Source organism: Motacilla alba, chromosome 1 (genome assembly GCF_015832195.1).
Source record: "Motacilla alba alba isolate MOTALB_02 chromosome 1, Motacilla_alba_V1.0_pri, whole genome shotgun sequence".
Classification (NCBI taxonomy): Eukaryota; Metazoa; Chordata; class Aves; order Passeriformes; family Motacillidae; genus Motacilla; species Motacilla alba.
Genome location: NC_052016.1, coordinates 33,937,809 through 33,950,099, shown reverse-complemented (window position 1 = coordinate 33,950,099; position 12,291 = coordinate 33,937,809). Strand labels below are relative to the sequence as shown.

Below are 12,291 nucleotides of genomic sequence, written 5' to 3'. Positions count from 1 at the left end.
AGAAGAGCTATGAAGATTTTATTCAAATGGGCCTCTACTGAAACATATGCTAAAGAATTAGAAAGCAGACTCTACACAAGTTGCCTTGGGGTTGGGGTTTTTTTTATTTTTGGTTGGGGAGTTTTTTGGGTTTTTTTCTTGCTCAAGCAGGCTTTGTTCTTTACCTGCATTTATTATTTATGCAACTAAAATGTATAAAGATCTGTATCAAATCTATGTCATATGCTAGGCTCTACAAGCATGTCTGACTTGTCAAGTTTAAGAGAGTAAAAGATTCTTGGGCAAGTTAAAAAAACAAAAAAGAAAAACCCCAGAGAAAATTCAAAAACCTTACTGAGTTTTAAATAATGCTTAAGAAATCCACCATCCATTAAACTTTTAATTTAAATGGTATCACAAGTACTCATATCCTCTTTACTGTGAGAATAAAAAGCAATGCCTTTTGTACACAAAGACTTGGTACTATTCCAAAGCTGGCCATTTTTATTAATATGCTTCTAACCAATAAACTGCTTTACAGGAGTAATTTGGATAGCATTAATACCTCAGGACAATAGCCACAAACTATCAAACGGTACTACACTTGACTCCACAGCTCAGCTCTACATTCAGGCCTTGTAACCAATGCACTCAGGGCTCTTGTAAAGAGAAATTTGACATTAACAGATACTGACAGACCCAGGAAGGGCAGGTGTTGCACACATCAATGCAGAGTCTGGAATCATTCCTGTAGGGACTGTGGCTAGACCATGAAAGAAATCACTTAAAAAAAACAGAGGTTGTGCCAAGGAAGCCAAAACTTGTTTTGGAATATAATGTGAGGGAGCTGCTTTGTCCACCTGACTCCCCACTGCCCATGTTCTTGAATGTGGAGCAGCAAAAACTGCAGGAGCCACTTCCTCTCCAGTTCCTCCAGTGCTTGCTAACTGCATGATGGATGCACTACATGCACTGGAGCTCAGCAAGGGGATGGCCAGAAAGAGATCAGAGGCCATAAAGGTTTTTGAGTGAATTAGTGAAATGAATGTCATGATTCCAGCTCAAATGTGGCACCAGACTGCAGGATGCAATATGTAACCTCCACATAGAAAAGGCGGGAAGCTTTGGAGCAGAACATTGATCATGATCTGCATAGCAATATAAAGCTAGCTTTTGTAGTGAGTAAAGACATGAGCACATTACCTGGGCTCTAACTGGACGTAGCACATTTCATTTGCTAATCTAAACATGCATTTGTATGCAAGAAAAAAGCAGTACAAAGAGACCCCCAAAGCCACCTCAGTAACATTTACTATTCACACACGAGGCTGCAAAACAGATCTCGGACTTACCTCAGAGACTATGGACGTGAAGCTGCTGCCGAAGTGTACGTGCTTACGCACCTCGCTGCCGTTGGCAGTCAGAAGCCATTCCCCAAATGCCCCCTGCTCGCTCACTGAATGGTTGCCATGGCTCTGATTAGCTGAGAGCCCTTGGAGATCCCAGTGGTAGGGAGGAGTTGCACCCACCAATGCGATGAGAATGGCTTCAGTGGCCACATAGAGCTGGCATGAAAGACAAAAAACAACAGAGATGCTCAGCTTTGAATCCAAGCAATGTCACCTCCACAGCCGGATCGAATCAGTATTAAAAACATTCCTATCTTTGTATTTGCCTTCTACCACTATGAGATGTCGTGTATAGCCCCGTCTACCAAACAGCACACACAGAAGAACCACAGCTTTAACAAAGTGGCTACTGCACTTTTTATGGGTGGGATATTTGAGAGAAAAGAAGTTCCCCTCCTGACACCTTTCCCACAGTCAGACAGCCCCAAACTCCCACCCACAGCAGGTACAGACCATGGATGGAAGAAAAGCTATTAGACGGGCTAAGGAGGAGAAAACCCCTATTCTTTAGTGCAATATATTTCTCTTCTAGCCTCTCCTTCCACCTGTTTTGTTCACTCCTCTAATTTGGTATTTGTGCTAGATCTCCTCCTCATGGTTTCATATCTAATCCTTCCCAGTTTTGACAAAATTAATTCTTTGCTGGCTTTCTACCTTGTGTGGACCTGTTTTACTCTCAGAAGAGACAGAGACCATGTAAACCATGTAAACACACACATGAATTTTTTATATACCTACATATTTACAGACACACACAAAGTCTAAACAGTGATCAACAGTCGCTTTTGCGTAGGAAATAATAAATAAGACTGCTGGAAACCCAGACAGAAAACCCCATAGTTTGAGACCTGTTTGAAGATAGAAGTGGGACAAATTCTGCAAGAAAAGATGGATCATGAAGTCTTCAGAGAGACAAAAGGCATTGCTAGTAACAGTCCCACACACTCTCCAAACAAAACTGCTTCATCTCAAGCCCTCATTGAGGAACTGAACTCGGCACAGTGGTTCCTGACAAAACAAACAAACCCCTTCTTCCAGAAAAAAACCTCATTCATGCCTCTCCATTCTTCAAGCCCTACTTAGGTACCTCCTGAACAGTCCTTGCCCTGCTTCCAGCATCTCCTCCCCATGTTCTTGGGAACAATGTACCCACAGGATGCATGTTCTTTCAGAAGGCTGCTTCACAAATAATTCACAAAACTGAGAGAACCATAGGTACAAAAAAGCAGCCTGAGGACCTCTGAATTCTGATGCAAGCAACATCACATAATACTGCTCTGTTCTGTACAACAGCTGAGCAGCTGGACTCACATCCAGATCTAAATGAAAATTATTACTAAACTAAAACAGAGCCCCGTGTTATTACCTGAAAGCAATTTTTCACATCAGCTTCCCTTTGTACTCTACTTGATAAACTGCCACTTTAGTGGCAGGAGGTAGATACATTTTTAAAAAATAATTCTCTTTCAATTCTCCATTAAAATTATCAAATATCAGAAGAAACTTGGAGAAAAATCAGTTAACTGTTATTATTTAAGTTTAAGAACAACTTCTAGATCGACAGTAATGAAAGGTAAAAGAATTCATCTGGGAAAGAAGACAATGATTAAGATCACATGGGAAAAGAGGTTTTAAAAAGCTGAGTGACCATGTTGCTAGGGATGTGTGGATACAGTACTCTCAAGAACAGCTTGAAATTATTGAGAAATGAGAATTACAGGTCATGATTTGTGGTGCATCCCCCTACACCGACTCGCTCAGACAATTATATGCCAGCACTAAGTGATAACATCCTTGCTTTTGTCTTGTGAAATAATAAACATATTTTTGAAGTAGATCAAGAAACAAAATCCTCAAGGCATTCGGTTTCAAGAAGAAAAACATAACATTTTTCATTTCTGCACAAGGTGAAACCAGCTACAGAAAACTGAATAGAAAAATAAGTGATTGCAGGCACATGCAGAAACACTACAGGGTTTTTTCAATTAAAAAACCCCAACAATCAGCCTTTGACATCCTAGTGGGTGCAGCAACTAAGGATATCACAAAGATAGAAACACTTTCAATTGATTTGTGCAATCAGCACACCATATGAAGATGGAGATTTGTTTCAGTATTATCAAATAGTATTGTTTTATACTCAAGTTCACTGAATCACTGCTGACACAAAACTCTCCTTCCTAGTGGGCACCTGCCTTGTATTCTGGGTAAGAGGTACAGTAACCCTATTAATTTCATTGTGGAAACAAAACAAAGCCCACAAAACACCTCCAAAAATTCACTGACAATTCTGAAGGTCAGAAACATTTTCTAGAAGTGATTTTAAAAACATGATGAAGGAAACTCTAGATTTAATTACAAAATAAAGTTTTCTTTTAAGTAAGAATTGTGTTAATGAATCTGAAGATTTCTCCCTTAAGAATTCTAAATGCTTGCATTTAGTATTAGCAACATACCTGTGCAGACTGGTGAACAACACAAAACAGTAACAAATCAAACAAAAATGTTATATAGCAACTCTGTAAAATATAAAATGACTACATTATATGCATTGTGGCAAACAAAGCCTTTGATTTTTCATTTGTTCTATGACCCAAATCAAGTCATATATATGTCATTTAGTGCATAGTTCCTGTTCATAAAATGTTTTAATTGGCTCCATATGGATATTAACAGTTTCCTACCAAATTCCCTGCACTGATCTGTATTAATCAAGATGAATACCAAGTACAGGGGGAAAGGCACCAGCTCCCAGTCACTGATGATGTGATGCTTAAGAGTTCTGTTAGTTGAAGTTTCTCCTATTTGTTAATATTCTATTTAGGTTAAAATTTTATAGTCTGCCTAAATTAGAAGACTGTGGTGTAAGGGAATTTATTAAAAGGCAATGCCCTATTAACCTATAAACTTTCACGTTCTCTGCTAAGTAAAAGGGATTTTAGTTAGCCAGTTAAAGCTATTTCACTAAGAGATTTTGAAATTAACTTAAAATTAATATTAATAGAAGTGACCTGTTTTCCAGATATTCGTTTTCATAATGAATTACATCCAAGGCAGATGTAGAACCTCCAATAAGACTAGCAAGGAAGGGGAGAATGAATTTAAAGTTTCATTTGTGCATACTGAAATGAGCACAAAAATAAATTAAGAAACTCTTTTAGACCTCATAATTTACCCATTATGAAGCACAAATGAAAAAACAAAAGCAAGACTTCAATTCTACGAACAGGAGCTTTCAACATTTTTTAGTCAGCTCATCAGCAATTCTCAACTAGCCTGGTCATTCTAGACATCTATCAGCAGAAGCATTCATTGCTGAACAAAATAATGAGTAAGACAGTAACTTCTGACCTTTTGAATACAGAAACATTAAAACTGTGCCCTGAGGAAAGACAGAAATTAAGGAAGAACAATGAATGACCTTGCTCTGGCAGAAGCTTTTGATAAAGAGATGGTTACAGTTCAGGATTAGAGTAATTTCTTCTGAACCCATGACAAGCAGCTGAAAAGCTGGAGGGCAACCTAATTTTTGAAAATCTGATGATCTCATCTGCTCCAACTCATCTCCAAAGGGTGATATGGGTTTAAAACCACATTATATTTTCTCCTCAATAACTCCTATGTAGAAAAGCCCTACAACATCTTCTTGCTGCAAAATTATTCTTTGCTGCTGACAACACATTCCTCCATGAAAGTATCCTTCCCTTCCTGGTGTCATGGTAAGAGGGAGAACACCATAAGACAGAAGGAAAAGCTGTCGAAGTTAAAGCGAAGAATCACCACATGCAGAAGAACATGACATCTCAGTTCCTTACCAAGCCCAGACCCACTCCGACAGGAATACTTCCCATGCAGAATGTAACCATTGTTGGTTATTACCTGTGACTTACCAATGACAGAGCGGACACATATTTTGAAAGAACTTAGGGTTTCTGCAGACAAACAGAGAAAACCTACACAGTTTAGAGCTTTTAAGCCTGAAACTTCTGGCCTCCAGAATCCATAGCAAGAAGTCCAAAGTCTGTCCGAAACCTTACATAACTTCATCCTAGAAATTCTTTTAACATCCACAATGGAGACAAACACTGCACAGCAGACCACAACTCTTAGAGCCTCACCTCCTACAGGTTTGTGGAAAATGCCCATCTAGTTTCCCCCTCCTGTTACAAATATCCAAGCATACCCCTCTCAGCTCTGTTTCATTCTCAGTGTTATTTTGGTATGCAGTGGCAGCAGCAGGGCTTTGTTGCTCCTGCTCAGCCTGGGTGCCCATGAGCCAGGTGACTGCTGCCATACACAGACAAAGGCTGCTTTACTTTCCACGGGCAAACACTGGTGTCTGAAGAGCAAATACCATCATTGTACAAGCTTTCTGCAACATCTCCTGTGTACACACCTTTGTCTGACAGGGCCACGGGAACACGGCACCCTCACTCACATCACAGGCTGACACAACTCTGAACATGAGTAATGAAGTCCAAAGTGTTCATTTTCCTGCCTTTAGAAACACAAGGCAAAAAGAAAGCTCATGGACTGGTAAGTTAAAAAACCAAGGCAATACACATGAACCAAAATTACAAAAAGCACTATCAATACTACCTCTGCTTCAATAGGAATAATTCAAGGAAGGCAAACTACATTAATGTGCAATCAAGTGCCACAACTCCTCAGTCAAGTACCAGCTGCATAGTTTCACCAGTATCACATCAAAAGTGCCACTCCACTCTTCTTATCTGGAAAAGGACTTAGAAAAGAATAAAGCAAAGAAGTGCTGTAAGTTCCTATTCCAGTTTATGAATACAATGCAAAGCAGCTGAAGAGTGGACCATCCCAGTGGTATTATAGGGTAACATGAAAAAAAGTCAGCAACTGCTGGCAAAAAAAAGCAGGAACTGTGGGCTGACAAGTAGCAGGCAGGGTTTAGTGCTGCTTCCACAAGCATGATTATACTTTTGTCTGCATTTAATGTTTGCCCCTCTTTCTCTCCGTACTTTCCAGCCTGTGTTGGCTATAAACTTATCTGAGTCACAGGCAGTATTTTAAGAGATCAAAGTCCTCACCTTTGCATGACATTTTGAGACGCTGCCAAGGAATACTGGGTGAGCATCCTGGTGTCAGAGAGGCAGTTCTGCTAATACTATAAGAAAAGCATATTCTTGGCTAAAGCATTTAACTTGGTAATTTAGTGATTACTTCCAAAGTTTTTGTTTAAGTATCCAGACTAAAAGACAATGCTCACATGTGTATAAGCTACTTTCATTTATTTATTCAATTTAAGGACCTGTCTGAGGGCAAGCAATTAGATCTACTTGTGTTTTGTTTATGGGTTTTTTTAAACAGAAAAACGTCTTCTGTTTACTACTATTTCAGAGCAACATGATGATCCAGAACTGAAAAAATATGTTTTTCCACTTTCATTGTGGAACTTGCTAAACCACTGATTTTCAGCTTACAGCCTACAGGCCTCAGAATTCCCTGAATTACTTCTTAAAAGTGCTCAGAAAAATAATTAAGAATTACAAAACTGTTTCAGCACTCTTTAAATTTACAGTAAAAGGGCATAACCTCTTTGGGAAGAAGTCTGTCAAGGGTCTACAAATTGAAAGATATTAAGGAACTCTGGTATTTATATACTTTAAGACACCAGTAACTAAACATCACACTACAAAGTTCTGTAAGCTATACACACAACTTGCTCCATCTTTCCTTATATGAGGATCTCAAAACCTTCATCGAGCCTTCCAAGGCAAATTCTTAACACCCTTTCACCCTGAGCCCACCATGACTGGGAAAATGACCAGGTAAACACAACGTTTAACCAGGTTAAACTGCAAACTTAGTCAGAGATCATATTGTAAACAGACAAGACCTAGAAAACAGATGTTATTTGCTCCAGAGGGACTCCAGTCCCACTGGGCTAACACATGGAAAAAGCAAACAGGTTTTGCTTAATGTAAACAATCCACAAGAAGCACTGTCTTAAAGAAGTAGTTACATTGACTACTCCAGTTAAAATAACAAAGACATTTGAGAACACAAAACTTTATCAGAAATAAATAGCAACTATCTCATGCAAGTGGGAAACAACTATTCTGAGTTCAATTACACACCTTCTAATTCTCTCACCCAAGAGGAAAGGAATTTAGAGCCTCTAAAATGGAGGCATGTCAGTGAGGAGTGCCTTGATATTGCTAGTGGAAAAACATGGGTAATTTATTGCCTACAAAACATGGCAAGTTAGAGACTGTGTGTACAAAGAGGCAGAAAAAAAGGAAGGGGAGATAATGTGTCATAATACAAATATTTTGAACCCACAGTGTTTGCTACTCAGTAGAATTATGCCTGTTAACTCCCAGGCTGCTCTTCCAAGGGTGCTTAGAGGACAGATTGGCTAGATGGATTGTAGTTTGCCAGACTGAAAGGCAAATAGCAGAAGATGGGATGGCTTCAGCACCCACTGAGTCCAAATACAATCCCATTGCACCAAAGATTCTATGCAATAACAACTTTATTAATAATCTGAAAACATCTCCCCGTATGTTCTACCCACAGCCCATGCAAAGATGTCAGTCACTATTGACACTGTGCCTGCAGGCACCTTCCACTTCCTATTGTTAAAGACTTTGCAAAAATCAAGGCATTCAGCCACAGCTACAGCAAAGAGCCCCAGAGCAAGTTAGTTCCTTCTTCTGACAACTTCACTCTACACACCATGTAGCCACCTTTCTTCTTTTTTTAAAAAAAAGAAAGTTGGATTTTGGTTTGCTTTTAGGGTTGCCTTTTTTTTTTTTTTTTTTTAACAGGAAGAACAGTCTACTACATTCCCTCTCTTAGTAAGCCTTCAGAATGTCTGCTCTGTGCCTCTCCCAAAACTCATGCTTCCTGCTATGCCCATCAGCAGTAGTTCTGTTAAGGTCTTCACAACAGGCATTGAACAGGCATCTTCTTGGACTGAAGAGCCAAAGTCAGCCTTGTAAGTTAAATTGCAGAAGCTGAGAAGAGGTGTTTATACAGACACACATGCACAGAATGTGTGGTTTAGTGTCAGAGAGAATGTTGTGATCATTAGAAGAGCAAAAACATTCAGCAACTGGCACTTAAAAACACCTAAATATGAGCTCAATTGCGTGTACTTTGCAGTTCAGAAACTGCTAAAGAAGGGAACGTCTTGAAATTACAGCTCACAATTCTTCTCTACCTCAAGCTTGCTCTGGCCATACTCTTGCAGATAAATGTAAAGCACATAAATGTATGTGAATGATGCACTGGTTTGATTAAGACACAATATAACTTTAAGGGAAGATGAAGGCGTAGGCAGCTGATTACATATTCCTGACTTCCCTCCACTAGGGATTCTTTAAAGAAAAAACAAAACAAACAAAAGCAAGTTAGCTTTTTAAATTTAATCAGTAACGAGACAACTGTTAGCATCCAGACTTCTGCACTCTATCTGAGAGTTAAAGACCCCACTGCTAATAAGGTATGTAACAGCCCAGCATTGTTATTCCAGATTTTCTGCATCAGCTGCATTCATATTTTTAAGGTTATAAATGTAGTAGCATTAAAGGCAGGTGGTAACATTAACTTCCTCTTTAGGAAGTTAGTTATAGATCTGAAAGAAAGAAAAAGAGACCAAGGATTGTTGGTTAGCACCTCTGAAATCAAACGTCACATGTGAACCAAGAACTACCTTTTTTCTTGAAAGATTCCCCCCACTCAATTGAAGTAAATGGCTTCACTTAGCAGTTCCATCAACTTTCAGATGGAAATATTCTTAGCTAAATGAGTAGCAGCACATCTTTATGCATCAATAGCTTACATACTCACACCCACCTCATTTACTTGTCCTCCCAAACAGGAGTATGCCGTACCAGAACAAGGATTTATATTCAGTGATGCAAGTACTCTAAAAGCCTTCATCATATTTACACAGAAAGCAACCCTAACCTTCAGCATAAGCATGTTCTGAGTAGGATACAATGCACAAAAAGATGTGGAAATACAAAGCTTTCCTCAAGAAAAACATTTGGGTCCCTACTTTTTATGTTTGTATTCACGCCACATTTGAAACCTCTCCTCCACGGAAGTGGCTGCACATGTCTGACACACATTCTGCAACTGCTTTATTGAGAATCAGAGAGACTTAAAACTCATACTTCTCCCACATACAGAAAACAAAACAAACATTGAGGAAATCAAACTCAAACAAGATTACACAGAAATTCTGAAGTCCTTTTGATATCTGCCACCTAGCTCACTTACCTTACCGATGCTTGTACTTGAATCGTGTCTAAGTTACAGCGCAAGTGATTTTGGGTAAACACTGTACCTGTCATGATGCCCCTGGAACAACTGCAGCACACTATACCAGAGTTGTAATGAAATTTGTGAAATATCCCTCTCCCTTCTTAATTTTAAATTGTTCATTACATTTCCAATTTGTTTTGCTCTTCCTATTTAGATGAAGTCCAAATAACATACATCTTTAAGGACTGGGAATAAGTTGTTCAATGTACAACCAATTCTGGCTGGTTCAAAGAAAAGTTTAAAAGATTCAAGCAAATGTAAGTATTAAAAGAAGATTCACTGACCAAGTATTTCATTACTGTCATTGCAACTACAGAGTGATGTCTCATGCCATTAAAAGAGGTAGAGTATGTACAGGGCATAGATAAGAAATGTCAAGAAACAGTTAAGCAAGGCTACATAGAGGATCACATCTGCATCCTGTCTGAAGACAGACACTATTTCTTCTGAATTATTTCTAGAGATTTGGAATGTACTTAAGCCACATGCCCCAGAATGCACTTTCCCTCAAAACATTTGTGCAGATGGGCTGATTAAAGACCATCTTTCTGCACTGGGATATTGTAATGACATAAGTCATACATGATATTGTTGTCAACAGTAAAGTGATGTTAGCAACGCCACTCATTACAGCGGCACTGCATCACAAACAGTTTAAGGCAAAGGTATAATTCAAGCAACTTGATGTAACTATCTTAACTGTTTTTACATCCTTCTTTCAGTTAGTAAGGAGTTCCCAAGATGGATGGGAACAACCGCCCTTGGTAATTATCCATATTACTGTGCAAAGCACATTACTCAACTTAAGGCAAAGCCTTTTTCAGCTGTGCAGACAGGAACTCCTTTCTGAATTTTAACATGTCTTTTAAAGCCTTTTAGTAGAGATACAGTAAGAACACATTTCCATTCTGTTTGGGCTCGGGCAATCCTGTAGCTCAGATTCACTGGCACAGGCCAGACTTGTTCAAACAGATATGTTGAACCAAAAGAGACAAAGAAACTTTTTATTTTTAAGTATGTTTGTGTGCTCTCAAGGATCTGATCGTGGTGTAGGATCTTTTCTCACGTTGCTACACAAACAACACCAAAATACTATTCTTTAATAATACTTCAGTATAATTTCTTCAAAACATTGCAACAACCCTTCCAGTAATCACTAGGTATCAAGTACTTACTTTATGCTCAAAATAAAGTCCTAAGTATTTTAAGAGTTATCAGCTCCCTTTGTTTCTTCCTCGCTTTCTTAAAGATATACTACAAATGCAAGACTAATCCAGCCTTAATTTCACATCATTAGTCAATCTGAACACTCTTCAGGTAAGTCTGGTCTTTCTGTAATTCCATGTCATTTGGAAAAACATTTCTCCATCGTCAGTCAGCTGCTGTCAGTCCATTGTAGGCTAGCAACTATTGCTACAGAATACGCCTAAAAATCTTCCAAATTTCTATTAAACTGGTAGTGAATAAGCCAGACATACCTTGATATAAAAACAGCTCAGCAGGTTAATGAGTAAGAGCAGCAGGTAGCAGAGGAATAATAGAGAAATCAAGGAAGATGAAAGGAGCCCACAAGACTCACACTTAATCTAGTTTTACACTGATAACATAGAAAAATATTTTTCTAATTAGAAGCAACCTGGAGGTTTTTGCCAGAATGTCAGTAAGCTCATTCCACATATCAAGTACCAGCTCACTCAAGCTCACCTGAAAATTGACTCATGTAGAAAGTCTCACCCCTATAGACAGAAGTGTTTGGTAGAGCTTGACTCAAAGAAGTTCTGTGAACTAAACTATGTAATTAGAATTCAGAGACTAGATACACTGGTATATCACTAAGACTACCTGGTGGAAGCAGCTTAGTGTAGTAATTTATATTTAAAAAACCCACTAAAATGAAGGAAAATACTTATAAAGTATGAAATTCAAAGAGATTAATAACATGCAGAGATGAAAAAGCATAAAAGCCTACAAGGAAAGCAAGTGCACCTGCTGGGAATCTTACTGGGAAGAGAAAGCACAGAGTCTAAGCTCTGGATACTGACTACAAAGATGAAGGGACTTGACACAGAAGACAAATATTTTCACACATTGGGTATTCTTACCTTTAAGAACGTAGGAATATTTTTTATACCAACAGGCCAACATAAAAATATAGGCCAGCTGAGGGAGCACATGGAAAGGGACAGGGAAACTAGCAACAAAATGGAATCACCATGGCACAGCCAGCGATATAGGCTACCAAGAATTCTCATTCTGCTGCCATATGCTGCATCTAATCCACTACAGGAGCCCACAATTATCTAGATCTACATTCTACATCACACACACCAGATACATTACTTACCTTTGGGTCCATCCTCCAAAGGCTGATGATAAACCAGACAAAAGATTAACACCAGTTGTGGAACCTGCCTTCAGTCTGGCTCTTGCACTTCCCAGTGACACATTATGTAACTTGGCACCAATGAAGGAACACAAAGAGCAATCAACCACTCAAGCAGGAACCAGACGAATAAGTCCAAATCTACTCATGAACTGAAAGACAACAAGCTTCACATCTAAACTCCTTACAGACTCCTGTGCCTGCATGATCTGA

The 12,291-nt window shown here is 38.9% G+C and overlaps 1 protein-coding gene across 4 annotated transcripts in view; it reads right to left on the bottom strand.

Moving 5' to 3' along the window:
• Positions 1–12,291, bottom strand: part of SLC22A15 (solute carrier family 22 member 15) — a 31,459-nt gene that overhangs the window by 17,139 nt on the left and 2,029 nt on the right. For 3 of the 4 annotated variants that reach the window (XR_005256702.1, XM_038134843.1, XM_038134818.1), the window contains exon 2: positions 1,332–1,544. Coding sequence is in view for 3 of the 4 variants with exons in the window: in XM_038134843.1 (XP_037990771.1) it covers positions 1,332–1,544 (213 nt within the window). In the remaining variant the exon portion in view is untranslated. Of the gene's footprint in view, positions 1–1,331; positions 1,545–12,039; positions 12,288–12,291 lie in introns of all 4 variants that reach the window. The other variant, XM_038134828.1, reaches the window with a different exon arrangement.